The following is a 21,098-nucleotide window of genomic DNA, read 5'->3' on the forward strand; positions in this document are numbered from 1 at the left end:
TGTGAATTTAATGCAGAGAATCCATAGTTTGGAGATTAGGAGGAGGTGTAGGATTAACAAAACTATTATCCAGAGGGATGAGGAGGGGTTACTGAGATGGATTGGACATGTAGAGAGGACAGAAGAAAATTGAATGACTACGAGAGTATACAAATCTGTAGTGGAGGAAGGCAGGGTAGGGGTTGGCCTAGGAAAGGTTGGAGGGAGGGGGTAAAGGATGTTTTGTGTGCAAGGGGCTTGGACTTCCAGCAAGCATGTGTGAAGAGATTCAGGATAGCTGGACTTGAGTCCTGGAAATGGGAAGTACAATACCTGCACTTTAAAAGAGGGGTTTGGGATATTGAAAGTTTGGAGCGACATCTAAACTGTTGTATCTGAGTGCCTCTACAAAGACAGCGATTATGTATGAGTGATGATTAAAGTGTTAAATGATGATGAAATTTTGTTTCTTTTTGGGTTTTTTCTTTCTTTTTGGGTCACCCTGCCTCGGCAGGAAACAGCAAACATTAAAAAAAAAAAAAAATTGGCAATCTCCCACTGAGGCAAGGTGACCTAAACAGAAAAACAAAAGTTTTTCTATTAACATTTAGTAATTTACACATGAGAAGGGGTTACCAGCCTCTTCCTCCCAGAGTCACCTTTTACAACATGCATGGCTTATGAAGGAAGAATTCCTCTCCACTTCCTCATGTAGAAAATATTGATTTTCCAAGAAAGAAAAAATTGTGAAGTTTAGAACTTACCTTGAGATAATCCAGGAATCTCCAATCCCATTTGTGCATATTTTTCCTAACAAGTCCAACAAACGTTTCAATTTCAGTGGCAGTAATATGAATCTCGAGTAGTTTGCGATTATTGTGAAGCAGAGCTGTGATAGTTTCTTCTGCCAATATATCGATGCCAATTTGCTTCTGCATGAAACCGAAGTGTTGAGCAATGTGTTCCTGTAAATGATTTTAGACAGAAATTTAACATTAACCCATTAACCAATTTTTGTTTTTCAACATGTCAGCCACTTCCCACCAAGGCAGGGTGACCCAAAAAGAAAAAAAAAAAAAAAACAGAAAGAGAAAACTTTCATCACCATTCAACACTTTCACCATCACTCATACATAATCACTGTCTTTGTAGAGGCGCTCCGACACAACAGTTTAGACATCCCTCCAAACTGCCAACACCCTAAACCCCTCCTTTAAAGTGCAGGCATTGAACTTCCCATTCCCAGGACTCAAGTCCAGCTAACCAGTTTTCCTGAATCCCTTAATATTACCCTGCCCACACTCCAACAACGTGTCAAGTCCCTAAAACCATTCACTCCTATCTGCACCACCCTGATGTGTGTAAACATACTTTAATGATTTTATTACACTTTGATCAAGTGGTTGCATCAGTGATGTCATATTTGGTAGTAAAAAATAATTTTATGGGTTCGAATTTAGTAAAACGTCAGGACGAGTATGGGAATTTTCAGGTCAGGAAAGTCTTGAATGCAAGGTTTTTGCATCACAGGAAAAACGTTTATTTATTTATTAACATATCGGCCGTTTCCTATCAAGGCACAGTAGCCTGAGAAAGAAAAACTTTCATCACCATTCACTCCATCACTCTCTTGCCAGAGGTATACATACACTACAATTATAAAACTACAACATTAACACCCCTCTTTCAAAGTGCAGACACTGTACTTCCCATCTCTAGGACTCAAATCCAGTCTGCGGGTTTCCCTGAATCCCTTCATAAATGATACCTTGCTTACACTCCAACAGCATGCCAAGTCCTAAAAACCATTCGTCTCCATTTGCTCCTGTCTAACATGATCATGCATTGAACAACCATGGTGACATCACACATCCCTGTCTAAGGCCTACTTTTACTGGGAAATAATCTCCTTCTCGCCTACATACTCTAACCTGAGCCTCACTATCCTCGTAAAAACTTTTCACCGCTTTCAATAATAAGTGTTTACATTGAAGCATATATGTTAATAGTATTTAGATAAAGTTAGGGAAGTTTTCACTGTATTTATGGATTTAGAAAACTCATTATAGAGTGGATAGAGGAGCAATGTGGCAGACATTGCAAGTATATGGAATAGGTAGTAAGTTACTAAATGCTGTAAAAAATTTTTATGAGGCTCAGGTTAGGGTGTGTAGAAGAGAGGGAGATCACTTCCCAGTAAAAGTAGGTTTTAGACAAGGATGTGTAATGTCACCATGGTTGTTTAATATATTTATAGATGGGGTTGTGAAGGAGGTAAATGCTAGGGTGTTGGGGAGAGGGGTGGGATTAAATTATGGGAAATCAAATACAAAATGGGAATTGACACAGTTACTTTTTGCTGGTGATACTGTGCTTATGTGAGATTCTATAAAAATGTTGAAAAGGTTAGTGAACAAGTTTGGGAGGGTGTGTAAAGGTAGAAATTTGAAAGTGAACATAGATAAGAGTAAGGTGATGAGGGGTACCAAATGATTTAGATAAAGAAAAATTGGATATCACATTGGAGAGAGGGAGTATGGAAGAAGTGAATGTTTTCAGATATTTGGGAGTTGACGTGTCAGCGGATGGGTTTGTGAAGGACGAGGTTAACCGTAAAATTGACGAAGGAAAAAAGGCGAGTGGAGCGTTGAGGTATAAGTTTTTTATTTTTTGTTGTTGTGTTTTTAACAAGATGGCCATCTCCCACCGAGGCAGGTTGACCCAAAAAGAAAGAAAATCCCCAAAAAGAAAATTACTTTCATCATCATTCAACACTTTCACCTCACTTGCACATAATCACTGTTTTTACAGAGGTGCTCAGAACACAACAGTTTAGAAGCATATACGTATTAAGATACACAACATATCCCTGCTAATATCCCGAACCCCTCCTTTAGAGTGCAGGCATTGTACTGTACTTCCCATTTCCAGGACTCAAGTCCGGCTATACAAAAATAACCGGTTTCCCTGAATCCCTTCACTAAATATTACCCTGCTCACACTCCAACAGATCGTCAGGTCCCAAATACCATTCGTCTCCATTCACTCCCATTGAACACGCTCAAGCACACCTGCTGGAAGTCCAAACCCCTCACCCACAAAACCTCCCTTACCCCTTCCTTCCAACCTTTTCAAGGACGACTCCTACCCAGCCTTCCTTCTCCTACAGACTTATACGCTCTCCATGTCATTCTACTTTGATCCATTCTCTCTAAATGACCAAACCACCTCAACAACCCCTTTTCAGACCTCTGACTAATACTTTTATTAACTCCACACCTTCTCCTAATTTCCACACTCCGAATTTTCTACATAATATTTACACCACACATTGCCCTTAGACAGGGCATCTCAAATGCCTCCAATTGCCTCCTTGCTGCAGCATTTACAACCCAAGCTTCACACCCATATAAGAGTGTTGGTACTACTATACTTTCATACATTCCCTTCTTTGCCTCCAAATATAACATTTTTTGTCTCCACATATACCTCAATGCACCACTTACTTTTTTCCTTCATCAATCCTATGATTAACCTCATCCTTCATAAATCCATCTGCTGACACGTCAACTTCCAAACATCTGAAAACATTCACTTCTTCCATACTTCTCCTCCCCAATTTGATATCCAATTTTTCTTTATCTAAATCATTTGATACTCTCATCACCTAACTCTTTTCTATGTTCACTTTCAGCTTTCTACCTTTACACACACTCCCAAATTCGTCCACTAACCTTTGCAACTTTTCTTTAAAATCTCCCATAAGCACAGTATCATCAGCAAAAAGTAACTGTGTCACTTCCCATTTTGTATTTAATTCCCCATAATTTAATCCCACCCCTCCCCCGAACACCCTAGCATTTACTTCTTTTACAACCCCATCTACAAATATATTAAACAACCATAGTGACATTACACATCCCTGTCTAAGACCTACTTTTACCGGGAAGTAGTCTCCCTCTCTTCTACACACCCTAACCTGAGCCTCACTATCCTCATAAAAACTCTTTACAGCATTTAGTAACTTACCACCTATTCCATATACTTACAACATCTGCCACATTGTGTCATTATCCACTCAATCATATGCCTTTTCTAAATCCATAAATGCAATAAAAACTTCCCTACCTTTATCTAAATACTGTTCAGATATATGCTTCAATGTAAATACTTGATCTACACATCCCTTACCCACTCTAAAACCTCCTTGCTCATCTGCAATTCTACATTTATTAAACAAAAATACCAACCACTCCAGCACTATGTCCCCCGCTGCTTTTAACATTTCTGTCATGATCCCGTCAGTTCCAGCTGCTTTACCCCCTTTCATTCTACGTAATGCCTCACGCACCTCCCCCACACTCACATCCTGCTCTTCTTTATTCCTAAAAGATGGAATACCTCCCTAGCGAGTGCATAAAATTACCGCCTCCCTTTGTTCCTCAACATTTAAAAGTTCCTCAAAATATTCTCACCATCTACCCAAAACCTCCATCTCCCCATCTACTAACTCCCCTACTCTGTTTTTAACTGACAAATCCATTTGCTCCCTAGGCTTTCTTAACTTGTTTAGCTCACTCCAAAATTTATTCTTATTTTCATTAAAATTTCTTGACAGTACCTCTCCCATTCTATCATCCGCTCTCCTTTTGCACTCTCTCACCACTCTCTTCACCTTTCGTTTACTCTCCATATACTCTACTCTTCTTATAACACTTCTGCTTTGCAAATACCTCTCATAAGCTACCTTTTTCTCTTTTATCACACCCTTTACTTCATCATTCCACCAATCACTCCTCTTTCCTCCTGCCCCCACCCTCCTATAGCCACAAACTTCTGTCCCACATTCTAATACTGCATTTTTAAAACTATTCAAACCCTCTTCAACCCCCCCACTACTCATACCTGTACCAGCCCACCTTTCTGCCAATAGTTGCTTATATTTCACCCGAATATCCTCCTCCCTTAGTTTATACACTTTCGCCTCCCTCTTACTTGTTGTTATCCCATCTACCTCTTACTCTAACTGTTGCTACAAGTAGATAATGATCCAATATATCAGTTGCCCCTCTACAAACGTGTACATTCTGGAGCCTACCCATCCACGGATACATAATCTAGCAAACTACTTTCATTACGTGCTACATCATACCTTGTATATTTATTTATCCTCCTTTTCATAAAATATGTATTACTTATAACCAAACCTCTTTCTACACATAGCTCAATTAAAGGCTCCCCATTTTCATTTACCCCTGGCACCCCAAATTTACCTACTCCCTCCACAACATTTCTACCCACTTTAGCATTAAAATCCCCAAACACAAGTACTCTCACACTTGGTTCAAAACTCCACACGCATTCACTCAACATTTCCCAAAATCTCTCTCTTTCCTCTATATGTCTCTCTTCTCCAGGTGCATATATAACCCACTTTTCACATCCAACCTTAATTTTACTCTACATAATCCTTGAATTAATACATTTATAGTCCCTCTTTTCCTGCCATAGCTTATCCTTCAACATTATTGCTACTCCTTCTTTAGCTCTAACTCAATTAGAAACCCCTGACCTAATCCCATTTATTCCTCTCCACTGAAACTCACCCAGCCCCTTCAGCTTTGTTACACTTAAAGCCAGGACATCCAGCTTCTTCTCATTCATAACATCCACAATCATCTCTTTCTTATCATTCGCACAACATCCACACACATTCTGACTTCCCACTTTGACAATTTTCTTCTTATTCTTTTTAGTAATTATTACAGGAAAAGGGGTTACTAACCCATTGTTCCCGGCATTTTAGTTGACTTTTATAATACGCAAGGCTTACGGAGGAAAGATTCTTATTCCACTTTCCCATGGATATAACAGGAAAAGTAATAAGAACAAGAACTAAGATAAAATCAAAGAAAACTCAGATGAGTGTGTATAAATAAACATGTACATGTATGTTTAGTGTGACCTAAGTTTAAGTACAAGTAGCAAGACGTACCTGCAATCTTGCATATTTATGAGATAGACAAAACACACCAGCAATCCTACCATCATGTAAAACAATTACAGGCTTTCGTTTTACACTCGCTTGGCAGGACGGTAGTAACTCCCTGGGTGGTTGCTGTCTACCAGCCAACTACCTAAGTCAACAGAGTTATTCCCCTATAATTTTTACACTCTCTTTTGTCTCCTTTGCCTTTATGCAAAGGAGCTATGCATGCTCTCTGCCAATCCCTAGGTACCCTACCCTCTTCCATACATTTATTAAATAAAAACACTAACCACTCCAAAACTATATCCCCACCTGCTTTTAACATTTCTATCTTTATGCCATCAATCCCAGCTGCCTTAACCCCTTTCATTCTACTCGCTGCCTCACACACTTCCCGCACACTCACAACTGGTTCTTCCTCACTCCTATAAGATGTTATTCCTCCTTGCCCTATACACGAAATGAAAGCTTCCCTATCTTCATCAACATTTAACAATTCCTCAAAATATTCCCTCCATCTTCCTGATACCTCTAACTCTCCATTTAATAACTCTCCTCTCCTATTTTTAACTAAGATAAGATAAGATAAGATTTCGTTCAGATTTTTAACTCCGGAGGGTTAGCCACCCAGGATAACCCAAGAAAGTCAGTGCGTCATCGAGGACTGTCTAACTTATTTCCATTGGGGTCCTCAATCTTGTCCCCCAAGATGTGACCCACACCAGTTGACTAACACCCAGGTACCTATTTGCTGCTAGGTGAACAGGACAACAGGTGTAAGGAAACGCGTCGAAATGTTTCCACCCGTCGGGAATCGAACCCGGGCCCTCCGTGTGTGAAGCAGGAGCTTTAGCCACCAGGCCACCACCTAGGCTTTCAGGAATAAAATAAGGCTTGAACCAATCAACAAATAATTCTTCTGTCATCAGTCCTGACTGGTTTGGCAGCTAGATGACAGGATAAGTGGTTTTGTCTTTCTGTTTTAGGGAACAGAGATTTTTGACCGATAAACAAGCATGGGTCTGCACTTAGTCACCTGTTGCATTAGCGCACAGAAGCAAGCTGAAATGATCCTTTGCTGGCTTGAAGCCACAAGCACCTTTCTTCCTTGCTTGCTGATGTAAGTTCTAGAAGGTATCTTCCAGAAAAATTCTCTCTCATCAGCAATAAACACTTGCTCAGGTGCACAGTCACCCTTGGAAATCATTTTCTGCAACTCGCCAGGAAAATTCTCTGCCACGAAGGCTGACTATGTCAAAGTGTAAGATGGAAACAGGTAAAGCTGCTCTGAAAGGTGCCAATCTTTGGGGCAAAGGACAGAAATATATACAAAAAATAAATTGTGAACAGATGAAAATGTAGTACATTGAGGCATGAAAAGTGGTACTCTACTGTAGTTGACCCTTAAATGGTCCAAACGTATATATATGTTTTTTCAACATTTGAAAGTATGTAAAAAAATGTACCTCATCTCTTGTTTTTTTTACATTTGAAAATGTGTAAAAAAACATAGATCTACTTTTGGAGCACTACCAATATGAACGTCGATCTATTTGGACCGTTTAAGGATTAAAATCCAGATACAAGTTTAAACTGTAATCAGAAACAAACATTGCTCCTCTGCATAATTAGAAAATGGGATTACAGGGCTATCGATCATCTAACCTTGACTGGAGACAACCAAGGCCTTAAATAATTAAAATTTAAAAAGAATACACTGTACATATTTATATATGATGCTCCATAAAATCTCACCTGGTTTTTTCTGTAACCTTGTTGAGCAAGTCTTAAAAGCCTATAACAAAGACGAAAAATAGTTTTGTATGCCGAGTGACGTGGATCATTCAACTCGTCAATCCGGAGAAGAGGCCCATCGCCTCCCTGAGTCTCCGTGAATGGTGCTTGAAGAATCTTGAATATCTGTAACAGAAAATCAATTATTTAAAATTATTTTTAAATTTTAAGGTATAAGAAAGGTGATTTTAATTCCTAAGTTTACCTGTAATTTTTGCCAGTGATCATGTCTGAAGCTTTCTGTTACTTCCCCACTTTCTTACCCTTCTCTAACGAATGCCTCCAATAGCTTTCTTTTTCCTTTCTACTGTAACTTTCCTTCTTCCCTTTCCACATTCCATCTTAGATTGTTTCTTCTTTGTTTTGATTTTATTTTTTACCTAAAGCACCAGAACTCCCACATGAAGCACCGCAACTCTCACTTGGAGTGCCACAACTCCCACATGAAGCACCACAACTCCCACATGGAGTGCCACAACTCCCACATGGAGTACCACAACTCCCACATGGAGTGCCACAACTCCCACATGGAGTGCCACAACTCCCACATGGAGTGCCACAACTCCCACATGGAGTGCCACAACTCCCACATGGAGTGCCACAACTCCCACATGGAGTGCCACAACTCCCACATGGAGTGCCACAACTCCCACATGGAGTGCCACAACTCCCACATGGAGTGCCACAACTCCCACATGGAGTGACAGCTTCCACATGGAGCTCCACAACTCCCACATGGAGCACCACAACTCCCACATGGAGCACCACAACTCCTACATGGAGCACCACAACTCCCACATGGAGGACCACATCTTCCACATGGAGCACCATAATTCCCACATGGTGCACCACAACTCCCACATGGAGCACCACATCTCCCAAATGGAGCACCACAACTCCCACATGGAGTACCACAACTCCCACATGGAGCCTCACATATTCCAAATGGAGCACCACAACTCCCACACCACTTCTCATAAAATACTTGCTGTTGGAAATATTGATGATATTCTCCATGGATAAAATAAATATCTATGCAGATATTCATGCAAATTTCACAATAAGTTCATCATATTACTAAAATGAAGCAATACCAAAAAATCTAGACACCTACAGTTTCTCAAAATAAGGTATGAAAGTCATTAACATGAGAATTGCAAGATGAAAGCTTGTGAATAAATTAAGAGCTACAATCAACTGCCAAAGAGTTCTGTAAATGGCTCATTATATACCCACATGAAAATAAAAAAAAAAAATTATTAATAGTAAGCTTATCTTCGAATTATAAATACAAAAATTAATCTTTCAATGATGTTTACAAGCAAATATAAAATCATAACAGATATATTGGATATATTGGAAAAGGCGTATGACAGGGTGGATAGGAGGGCAATGTGGCAGATGTTGCAAGTGTATGGTGTAGGAGGTAGGTTACTGAAAGCAGTGAAGAGTTTTTACGAGGATAGTGAGGCTCAAGTTAGAGTATGTAGGAAAGAGGGAAATTTTTTCCCAGTAAAAGTAGGCCTTAGACAAGGATGTGTGATGTCACCGTGGTTGTTTAATATATTTATAGATGGGGTTGTAAGAGAAGTAAATGCGAGGGTCTTGGCAAGAGGCGTGGAGTTAAAAGATAAAGAATCACACACAAAGTGGGAGTTGTCACAGCTGCTCTTTGCTGATGACACTGTGCTCTTGGGAGATTCTGAAGAGAAGTTGCAGAGATTGGTGGATGAATTTGGTAGGGTGTGCAAAAGAAGAAAATTAAAAGTGAATACAGGAAAGAGTAAGGTTATGAGGATAACAAAAAGATTAGGTGATGAAAGATTGAATATCAGATTGGAGGGAGAGAGTATGGAGGAGGTGAACGTATTCAGATATTTGGGAGTGGACGTGTCAGCAGATGGGTCTATGAAAGATGAGGTGAATCATAGAATTGATGAGGGAAAAAGAGTGAGTGGTGCACTTAGGAGTCTGTGGAGACAAAGAACTTTGTCCTTGGAGGCAAAGAGGGAAATGTATGAGAGTATAGTTTTACCAACGCTCTTATATGGGTGTGAAGCATGGGTGATGAATGTTGCAGCGAGGAGAAGGCTGGAGGCAGTGGAGATGTCATGTCTGAGGGCAAAGTGTGGTGTGAATATAATGCAGAGAATTCGTAGTTTGGAAGTTAGGAGGAGGTGCGGGATTACCAAAACTGTTGTCCAGAGGGCTGAGGAAGGGTTGTTGAGGTGGTTCGGACATGTAGAGAGAATGGAGCGAAACAGAATGACTTCAAGAGTGTATCAGTCTGTAGTGGAAGGAAGGCGGGGTAGGGGTCGGCCTAGGAAAGGTTGGAGGGAGGGGGTAAAGGAGGTTTTGTGTGCGAGGGGCTTGGACTTCCAGCAGGCATGCGTGAGCGTGTTTGATAGGAGTGAATGGAGACAAATGGTTTTTAATACTTGACGTGCTGTTGGAGTGTGAGCAAAGAAACATTTATGAAGGGATTCAGGGAAACCGGCAGGCCGGACTTGAGTCCTGGAGATGGGAAGTACAGTGCCTGCACTCTGAAGGAGGGGTGTTAATGTTGCAGTTTAAAAACTGTAGTGTAAAGCACCCTTCTGGCAAGACAGTGATGGAGTGAATGATGGTGAAAGTTTTTCTTTTTCGGGCCACCCTGCCTTGGTGGGAATCGGCCAGTGTGATAATGAAAAAAAAAATAAATAAATAATTTAGTTGTAGCTACAATTAATAATAATAAAGGTAAAGGTAGAAAGTTGAAAGTGAACATAGAAAAGAGTAAGGTGATGAGGGTGTCAAATGATTTAGATAAAGAAAAATTGGATATCAAATTGGGGAGGAGGAGTATGGAAGAAGTGAATGTTTTCAGATACTTGGGAGTTGACGTGTCGGCGGATGGATTTATGAAGGATGAGGTTAATCATAGAATTGATGAGGGAAAAAAGGTGAGTGGTGCGTTGAGGTATATGTGGAGTCAAAAAACGTTATCTATGGAGGCAAAGAAGGGAATGTATGAAAGTATAGTAGTACCAACACTCTTATATGGGTGTGAAGCTTGGGTGGTAAATGCAGCAGCGAGGAGACGGTTGGAGGCAGTGGAGATGTCCTGTTTAAGGGCAATGTGTGGTGTAAATATTATGCAGAAAATTCGGAGTGTGGAAATTAGGAGAAGGTGTGGAGTTAATAAAAGTATTAGTCAGAGGGCAGAAGAGGGGTTGTTGAGGTGGTTTGGTCATTTAGAGAGAATGGATCAAAGTAGAATGACATGGAAAGCATATAAATCTATAGGGGAAGGAAGGCGGGGTAGGGGTCGTCCTCGAAAGGGTTGGAGAGAGGGGGTAAAGGAGGTTTTGTGGGTAAGGGGCTTGGACTTCCAGCAAGCGTGCGTGAGCGTGTTAGATAGGAGTGAATGGAGACGAATGGTACTTGGGACCTGACGATCTGTTGGAGTGTGAGCAGGGTAATATTTAGTGAAGGGATTCAGGGAAACCGGTTATTTTCATATAGTCGGACTTGAGTCCTGGAAATGGGAAGTACAATGCCTGCACTTTAAAGGAGGGGTTTGGGATATTGGCAGTTTGGAGGGATATGTTGTGTATCTTTATATGTGTATGCTTCTAGACTGTTGTATTCTGAGCACCTCTGCAAAAACAGTGATAATGTGCGAGTGTGGTGAAAGTGTTGAATGATGATGAAAGTATTTTCTTTTTGGGGATTTTCTTTCTTTTTTGGGTCACCCTGCCTCGGTGGGAGACGGCCGACTTGTTGAAAAAAAAAAAAAAAAAAATAATAAGTTTATTTCTTTGTAAAGGTTACAATGTGTAATTACAATTTTGATTTGCTAAGTACAAAGATAGCCACTATCATGCCGAGGCATTTCGGGCAAACTAATCCTAATACATAGTAACTAATTAAAACTAGATAAGATAATAGTACATAGTAATTATTACTTAAAAGTAAACGTAGAATAGTGGTTAGCTGTTTTACAATCTTATTTGGTTATGAGGATAACAAAAAGATTAGGTGATGAAAGATGGGATATCAGACTGGAGGGAGAGAGTATGGAGGAGGTGAATGTATTCAGATATTTGGGAGTGGACGTGTCAGCGGATGGGTCTGTGAAAGATGAGGTGAATCATAACTGATGAGGGGAAAAGGGTGAGTGGTGCACTTAGGAATCTTTGGAGACAAAGAACTTTGTCCTTGGAGGCAAAGAGGGGAATGTATGAGAGTATAGTTTTACCAATGCTCTTATATGGGTGTGAAGCATGGGTGATGAATGTTGCAGCGAGGAGAAGGCTGGAGGCACGGAATGTACTCCGAGATGTACTCCTTCCCCTTGGAATAGCATATGGCACACTACCAGAGCGCATATATCGTCGTATATACTGACGCTTCACTGGGGAATATTCCACTTCACTATCACTACTGGAACTCTTTTCAAAAGCTTGTAGTTCATAATCACTTATCACTATCATCACAAATGCTCACATCTGAGTCTGGGATTTGGAAAAATAGGAGTTTCCTCTTTGATTCTGGTACAACTGAACGTGAACAAGACGGCCCAGCACCAGAGGTGGAAAGCTGAGGGTCGTCTGGGTTTTCCTCACTATTACCGATATCGATATTATGGTCATTAGTTTCGGTCAAAACCTCACCAAAACCTTGAAACTCATCTTCACTGGCACTTCCATCTGTATTATAACTGGGGAACAAAAGTGTCCCAATTTGCTGAGGAGTGAGGAATTTCTTACCGCGAGGCATGGTGGACATTGTGTACTAAGATGGCGTTCCCACAATGCACCACTGGGTCCCAGATTTTTTTCTACCGCGCAAACCAACCACACAAACCCATTCTCTCACATCTAGGCCTACCAGCCTTTTCCCGTGAGATTTGACGCCGCTAGAATTTATGCGTACTAGTACGTCAAAAACCCTTGGGCGTAAGCCGTACTAGTACGTCTGAAACCCTCAAATGGTTAAATTGGGGAGTAGGAGTATGGAAGAAGTGAATGTTTTCAGAAACTTGGGAGTTGACGTGTTGGCGGATGGATTTATGAAGGATGACGATAATCACAGAATTGATAAGTAAGTAAGTTTATTCTGGTATACACAAATACAGTTACATAGAATTATCATACGTAGCAGCATATGTGTAGAGAACCTAGGATAACCCAAAAAAGTCTGACAGAGTGACTTATTTCCATGGGGAAAAAAGATAAGATAAGATAAGATAAGATTTCGTTCGGATTTTTAACCCCGGAGGGTTAGCCACCCAGGATAACCCAAGAAAGTCAGTGCGTCATCGAGGACTGTCTAACTTATTTCCATTGGGGTCCTTAATCTTGTCCCCCAAGATGCGACCCACACCAGTCGACTAACACCCAGGTACCTATTTGCTGCTAGGTGAACAGGACAACAGGTGTAAGGAAACGTGTCGAAATGTTTCCACCCGCCGGGAATCGAACCCGGGCCCTCCGTGTGTGAAGCGGGAGCTTTAGCCACCAGGCAACCGGGTGAGTGGTGCGTTGAGGTATATGTGGAGACAAAACACAATGGGCTAGTAACCCCTTTTCCTGTAATAATTACTAAAAAGAATAAGAAGAAAAGTGTCAAGCTCTTTATATATTTTTTAACACATCGGCGATCTCCCACTGAGGTAGGGTGACCCGCAAAAGAAAAAAATGTTTTCACCATCATTCACTCCACCACTGTACTGCCAGAGGCATGCCGATACTACAGTTCAAAATTGCATATATCCCCACTCCTTCAGAATGCAGGAACTGTACTTCCCACCTTCAGGACTCAATTTCTTCATAATTGTTACCTTACTCACATTCCAACATCATTATTATTATTTTATTATTAACACACTGGCCGATTCCCACCAAGGCAGGGTGGCCCGAAAAAAGAAAAACTTTCACCATCATTCACTCCATCACTGTCTTGCCAGAACGGTGTTTTACACTACAGTTTTTAAACTGCAACATTAACACCCCTCCTTCAGAGTGCAGGCACTGTACTTCCCATCTCCAGGACTCGGGTCCGGCCTGCCGGTTTCCCTGAATCCCTTAATAAATGTTACTTTGCTCACACTCCAACAGCACGTCAAGTATTAAAAACCATTTGTCTCCATTCACTCCTATCAAACACGCTCACGCATGCCTGCTGGAAGTCCAAGCCCCTCGCACACAAAACCTCCTTTACCCCCTCCCTCCAACCTTTCCTAGGCCGACCCCTACCCCGCCTTCCTTCCACTACAGACTGATACACTCTTGAAGTCATTCTGTTTCGCTCCATTCTCTCTACATGTCCGAACCACCTCAACAACCCTTCCTCAGCCCTCTTGACAACAGTTTTGGTAATCCCGCACCTCCTCCTAACTTCCAAACTAGAAATTCTCTGCATTATATTCACACCACACATTGCCCTCAGACATGACATCTCCACTGCCTCCAGCCTTCTCCTCGCTGCAACATTCATCACCCATGCTTCACACCCATATAAGAGCGTTGGTAAAACTATACTCTCATACATTCCCCTCTTTGCCTCCAAGGACAAAGTTCTTTGTCTCCACAGACTCCTAAGTGCAATGCTCACCCTTTTCCCCTCATCAATTCTATGATTCACCTCATCTTTCATAGACCCATCTGCTGACACGTCCACTCCCAAATATCTGAATACATTCACCTCCTCCATACTCTTTCCCTCCAATCTGATATCCAATCTTTCATCACCTAATCTTTTTGTTATCCTCATAACATATCCAACATCATGTCAGTCATAAAAACCATTTGCCTACATTTACTCCTATCTAACATGCTCACACAAGATTCTAAGCCCCTTGCATACAAAACCTCCTTTGCCTCTTCCCTCCACCCTTTCCTAGAACAACCCCTACCCCACCTTCCCTCCACTACTGATTTATATGCCCTCCAAGTCATCCTATTCTGTTCCATCTTCTCTAAATGTTTGAACCACCCAAACAACCCCTCTTTGGCCCTCTGGCTAATACTTTAATGTAACCCTGCACTTCCTTCTTATCTTCAAGCTACAAATTCTCTGCATAATATTCACTCCATATATTTCCTTCAGAATGACATCTTCACTGCCTCCAGTCTCCTCACAGCCCATGCTTCGCACCCATATAAAAGTGTTGGTACCACTATACTCTTATACAGTTCCCTTTTTTTTTTTTTTTATTATCACACCGGCCGATTCCCACCAAGGCAGGGTGGCCCGAAAAAGAAAAACTTTCACCATCATTCACTCCATCACTGTCTTGCCAGAAGGGTGCTTTACACTACAGTTTTTAAACTGCAACATTAACACCCCTCCTTCAGAGTGCAGGCACTGTACTTCCCATCTCCAGGACTCAAGTCCCTTTTTGCCTCCATGGATAACATTCTTTGTTATCCACGGAAAACATTCTGATGCTTTGATGTAACATTCACCTTTTTCCCCTCGTCAATTCTATGGTTCACCTCGTCTTTCACAGACCCATCCGCTGACAAATCCACTCCCAAATATATGAGCACATTCACTTCCTCCATGCTCCTTCCCTCCAACCTGATATCCATTGTTTAGTTACCTAAATTTTTTGTTACCCTTATCACCTTGTGTTTTCATATATTCACTTTAAATTTCCTTCTTTTACATAACCTCCCAAATTCATCCACCAACCTTTGGAACTTCTCTTCAGAATCTCCCTTTTTTTTTTTTTTAACACGCTGGCCATCTCCCACCAATTGTAAGATACAGTGGGATCTCAGTTTTCGTCTTTAATTCGTTCCAGACAGTCTGACGAAGACCTAATTCAAAGAAAACTGAAGCAACATTTCCCATAAGAAATAATGTACTAAATCCAATTAATCCCTTCCAGACACCCAAAAATATTAAAAAAAAAATTCTTTTTATAGAGAATAACTATAGTTTTACATATAGAAAACAATGAGGAATAAATATAAAGCACTAATGAAATGGATAAATGAGCATTTAAATCACTTTTACCTTCATTGAAGACTCTTGCTGGCGTATGGAAGACGGCGAGGAGGGGAGAGGGAGGAAAGGTAATTTCTACCTCCATCACTACCACCCTCTACCACCATCACTACCACCCTCTACCCCCATCACTACCACCCTCTACCACCATCACTACCACCATTACAACCACTACCACCCTCTACCACCATTGAATTCTATTATGTTTCTCGCCTTCTTTATCAAAGGACTGGCACTCAGAACTTTCTTTGGCCTCATGGTGGCTTATTTAGCAGTCACACTCAATAAATAAGCACAAACAACAATGGATTATTACAAAATGTTTCATATGAATGCACAGGGTAATGTTCACTCGACAAGAAACAAAGCCAGACTGACTCCGAATGCGTGTGTGGGATGCTTTATGTGGGTGTGGGCAAACGGACATGTTCGGTACAGTGGACGAAAACCAAGGTGATGAATGAAAACTGGGACAATATTTTGACGAAAAAAGTCGTCGAAAACTGAATTCGATGAAAACCAGGGCAAACGAAAACCAAGGTTTCACTGTATATCTAGTACTTCTTTTCTTTCAACACACCGGCCGTATCCCACCGAAGCAGGGTGGCCCAAAAAGAAAAACAAAAGTTTATCTTTTTAACTTTAGTAATGTATAGGGGATAAGGGGTTACTAGCCCCTTGCTACAGGCATGTTAGTTGCCTCTTACAACACGTATAGCTTACAGAGGAAGAATTCTGTTCCACTTCCCCATGGAGAATATCTAGTACTATATTTGTTAATTATCTCGCTGCCCAGTCACAGATCAGTCTTCATAAACTGGAAAGGAACTATTATCTTACAGGAATAAGACCTATTAAAACACATGAAAGTAAAGCTAAGTCTATACCAAACATGAATAAAATTCTAAAGTCTCACTTTTCTTAAGTATCACTTCTCATCATCAAATGTTGAAGCGACATGTCTTTGTTCCTAACTAGGTACTACCAGACTGTTATTAAGATCTTTGTGTCACTGAAAGGTGCCAAGATTATTTCAAAATCTGTAACGGAAGAACTGGGAGGCTCAAAGACTGAACACTAAATCCCAAAAACAGGCCATGCACACTTTTCATCATCAATTTACACTTTGTTTCAACCACATTTGTTTCACTCAAATATTTGCACAAGCTACAAATACCAGGTTTGTATTTACCCTTGAAATTCAACACATAAATTGCAGAATAATATAAGAACACTCACCTGTTTTAGAATACTCTGTTCCCTAAGGAGCTTCTGCCGATCTCTATTAGGATTAGTGACTTCCAGAACTAGTGCTAATGGTTCACTTTTGTTTTGTTCATGCTCCTTCTCAGCAATAAAATATACAAGATCTAAGAGCAACAGCATTAGTGATCTGAAAATAAAAGCATAATTTCGTAAAGAAAATGTCAATATGAATGCAGTTTTATCTCCTGGTTTAAACATTGTAAATTACTCTACAAAGGGGGGTTTAACTTACAGGCAAGACCTACAGTCCTTATAAAAAACATTAATTCTTGAAGGCAATTCTAGGAATTTTGTATAAGTAATGTTTAATTTGTAATTAACTGGTATCTGGTAATTAATAATGTTTTTTCATTATATTACAAACTTGTAATATCATAATTTTTTACTCAGAAATGCTGATACAACACAATCTTATATTTCTATCTGGAATGGAAATCAACAGTAACCTCCTCCCTACTTTAAAAGGACAGAGAAGTATGAACTCATGAAAGGACGCAAAATTAATGTAAAAAATAAAGAGGGCATGAGTGACTAGAAACATTATAATAATAAATCTCACAAAAACGAAGATTTTTACAGCAGGTAAACACATTTAAAATTACTGTAAACATTTTATGATGAGGTAAAGAGAGTGGCATGGGAAAAAATAGTTAACAAATGAGGTTTTTACAAAGCAGAAGTGACATGACAGTGAAGTATTTGGAGAGTAAAAGAGAAGTTAGGACAGTGGTGATGAAGTGAGAAAGGAGAGCAAATGAGAGTGAGGGGAGGTTCTGTCAACAAATTTGGATGAGAATAAGAAAAAGTTTTGCAGTGAGATTAATAGGTAGAGAAAGTCTCAAGAACAAATGGATTCGACAGTTAAAAACTGAAGAGGGAAGTTATTAAATGGGAAGGCAGAGGTATTGGAAAATGGCGGGAATATTTTGAGGAACTGTTTAATGTTTATGAAGAAAGAAAGGTAAAGATTTCATGCTTTCGCCAGAGAGGTATACATCTTTTAGGAGTGACAAAGAGCCAGACAAGAGAATGGGGAAAGTGTGAGAGGCAGTGGGTAAAATAAAAGAGGGTAAAACAGCTAGGAATGATGGGATCAAGACAGAAATGTTAAAAGCAGGTGAGGATATAGTTCTGGAGTGGTTGGAGTGTATGTACACATGCATGCTCATGTGCACACACAGAGCGAGAGATAGTGTGTACAGTATATTATTTCTTACCTTCTCTCGGTTTGTATGATAGATCCTTTTTCTAATTTTTTTGCATGCTTCGCCAAAACTTCACTAGCATCATTAGCAAAATCCAGATCTCTCACTTCTTTGGCATGAACTGGAACCAGTGAAAATGCTTCCTTGTCTTCTTTGATTGGAGCACAACCGACCTAATTAAGGGATTATTTCATAAAGTATGAGTAGCTGAATATATTTTCATTAATTATATATTAAATATACTGTACTTTAATTTCATGAAGCACTTATATTAGCTATAATACAGTATACAAGATGTGATCTGAAACATATTAATAAGCCTATTGTGCTAAACACTACGGTATACCATACACTCTAATACAAAGAAAAGTATTGAATTATAGCATTAAAACACAGAACAGCTTATTTTGGCTTGCTTTATTACACTCCAGCAAATTCTTTACCTCATCCATCAGAGTACCATATCTAACTCCCCATGGCCTAAAATACCTCACAAGATACTCTCTCTAAATAAAGAAAAACTAACTCTTTTTTCAAAGTATATTTTACACCATTCTCTACCTTTGACATCACAGGCTTATCCTCCTCCTTGTCAATGGGTATGGATGTCGAGTGCACCCAGGTTGACGTGCACAAGTGTCGTAGCCTTACATAGGATGACTGTGGTACCATGGAATCGCCTCTTATAAGAGTGGTAGGCTCAAGTTCGAAGATAGATGCAATATCATTGCTTAATGGCACTGAAACAAGTTGGTACACAAGACCCCCATTAGGATCTGAAAATAATTAAGAACAATTAGATACATTACAGTAACTACCTCCCTCATGAAAAACTGTGACTGTTGTAAGTGCTGTACATACTAAATTTAAGCGAATACAAAAAAAAAAACAAAAAAATATTGGGAAGGACAATATACTATGGACTAAAGAGTTACAAGACGTTTAATTATAAAAAAAAGTATGAAGCTCAATGCAATATAGGAAGATTAAAAGTTATTTACATAGATTTATCAATTTACAATTTCTTTTCTACAATTTACAATCTACAACATATAAGCCAAGAGCAGCACATGGAGATAATTCTGCCACATTATATATATATATATATATATATATATATATATATATATATATATATATATATATATATATATATATATATATATATATATATATTATATATTATATATATATATATATATATATATATATATATATATATATATATATATATATATATATATATATATATATAATATATATATATATATATATATATATATATATATATATATATATATATATATATATATATATATATATATATATATATATATATATATATATATATATATATATATATATATATATATATATATATATATATATATATATATATATATATATATATATATATATATATATATTTTTTTTTTTTTTTTTCAACGAGTCGGCCGTCTCCCACCGAGGCAGGGTGACCCAAAAAGAAAGAAAATCCCTAAAAAGAAAATACAGTGGACCCCCGCTTAACGATCACCTCCAAATGCGACCAATTATGTAAGTGTATTTATGTAAGTGCGTTTGTACGTGTATGTTTGGGGGTCTGAAATGGACTAATCTACTTCACAATATTCCTTATGGGAAAAAATTCGGTCAGTACTGGCACCTGAACATACTACTGGAATGAAAAAAGTTCGTTAACCGGGGGTCCACTGTACTTTCATCATCATTCAACACTTTCATCTCACTCACACATAATCACTGTTTTTGCAGTGGTGCTCAGAACACAACAGTTTAGAAGCATATACATATAAAGATACACAACATATCCCTCCAAACTGCTAATATTCCAAAACCCCTCCTTTAGAGTGCAGGCATTGTACTTCCCATTTCCAGGACTCAAGTAAAGCTATATAAAAATAACTGGTTTCCCTGAATCCCTTCATTAAATATTACCCTGCTCACACTCCAACAGATCGTCAGGTCCCAAATACCATTCGTCTCCATTCACTCCTATCGAACACGCTCATGCACGCCTGCTGGAAGTCCAAGCCCCTCGCCCACAAAACCTCCCTTACCTCTTCCTTCCAATCTTTTCGAGGACGACCCCTACCCCACCTTCCTTCTCCTACAGATTTAAATGCTCTCCATGTCATTCTACTTTGATCCATTCTCTCTAAATGACCAAACCACCTCAACAACCCTCTTCAGCCCTCTGACTAATACTTTTATTAACTCCACACCTTCTCCTAATTTCCACGCTCCGAATTTTCGGCATAATATTTACACCACACATTGCCCTTAGACAGGACATCTCCACTGCCTCCAACTGCCTCCTCGCTGTTGCATTCACAACCTAAGCTTCACACCCATATAAGAGTGTTGGTACTACTATACTTTCATACATTCCCTTCTTTGCCTCCATAGATAATGTTTTTTGACTCCACATATACCTCAACACACCACTTACCTTTTTTCCTTCATCAATTCTATGATTAACCTCATTCTTCGTAAATCCATCCGCCGACACGTCAACTCCCAAGTATCTGAAAACATTCACTTCTTCCATACTCCTCCTCCCCAATTTGACATCCAATTTTTCTTTATCTAAATCATTTGATACCCTCATCACCTTACTCTTTTCTATGTTCACTTTCAACTTTCTACCTTTACACACATTCCCAAACTCATCCACTAACCTTTGCAATTTTTCTTTAGAATCTCCCATAAGCACAGTATCATCAGCAAAAAGTAACTGTATCAATTCCCATTTTGTATTTGATTCCCCATAATTTAATCCCACCCCTTTCCTGAACACCCTAGCATTTACTTCCTTTACAACCCCATCTATAAATATATTAAATAAC

General features: G+C 39.4%; 1 protein-coding gene across 16 annotated transcripts in view; it reads right to left on the minus strand.

Annotated features, from left to right (window-relative positions):
• Positions 1-21,098, minus strand: part of Itpr (Inositol 1,4,5,-trisphosphate receptor) — a 590,630-nt gene that overhangs the window by 445,352 nt on the left and 124,180 nt on the right. For all 16 annotated transcript variants that reach the window (XM_070084086.1, XM_070084085.1, XM_070084080.1 and 13 more), the window contains 5 exons: positions 18,793-19,007; positions 18,244-18,404; positions 17,000-17,153; positions 7,724-7,888; positions 744-944 (listed from right to left, as the gene is read on the minus strand). In XM_070084086.1, the coding sequence (XP_069940187.1) occupies positions 744-944; positions 7,724-7,888; positions 17,000-17,153; positions 18,244-18,404; positions 18,793-19,007 (896 nt within the window). The remainder of the gene's footprint in view (positions 1-743; positions 945-7,723; positions 7,889-16,999; positions 17,154-18,243; positions 18,405-18,792; positions 19,008-21,098) is intronic.

Source organism: Cherax quadricarinatus, chromosome 11 (genome assembly GCF_038502225.1).
Source record: "Cherax quadricarinatus isolate ZL_2023a chromosome 11, ASM3850222v1, whole genome shotgun sequence".
Lineage (NCBI taxonomy): Eukaryota > Metazoa > Arthropoda > Malacostraca > Decapoda > Parastacidae > Cherax > Cherax quadricarinatus.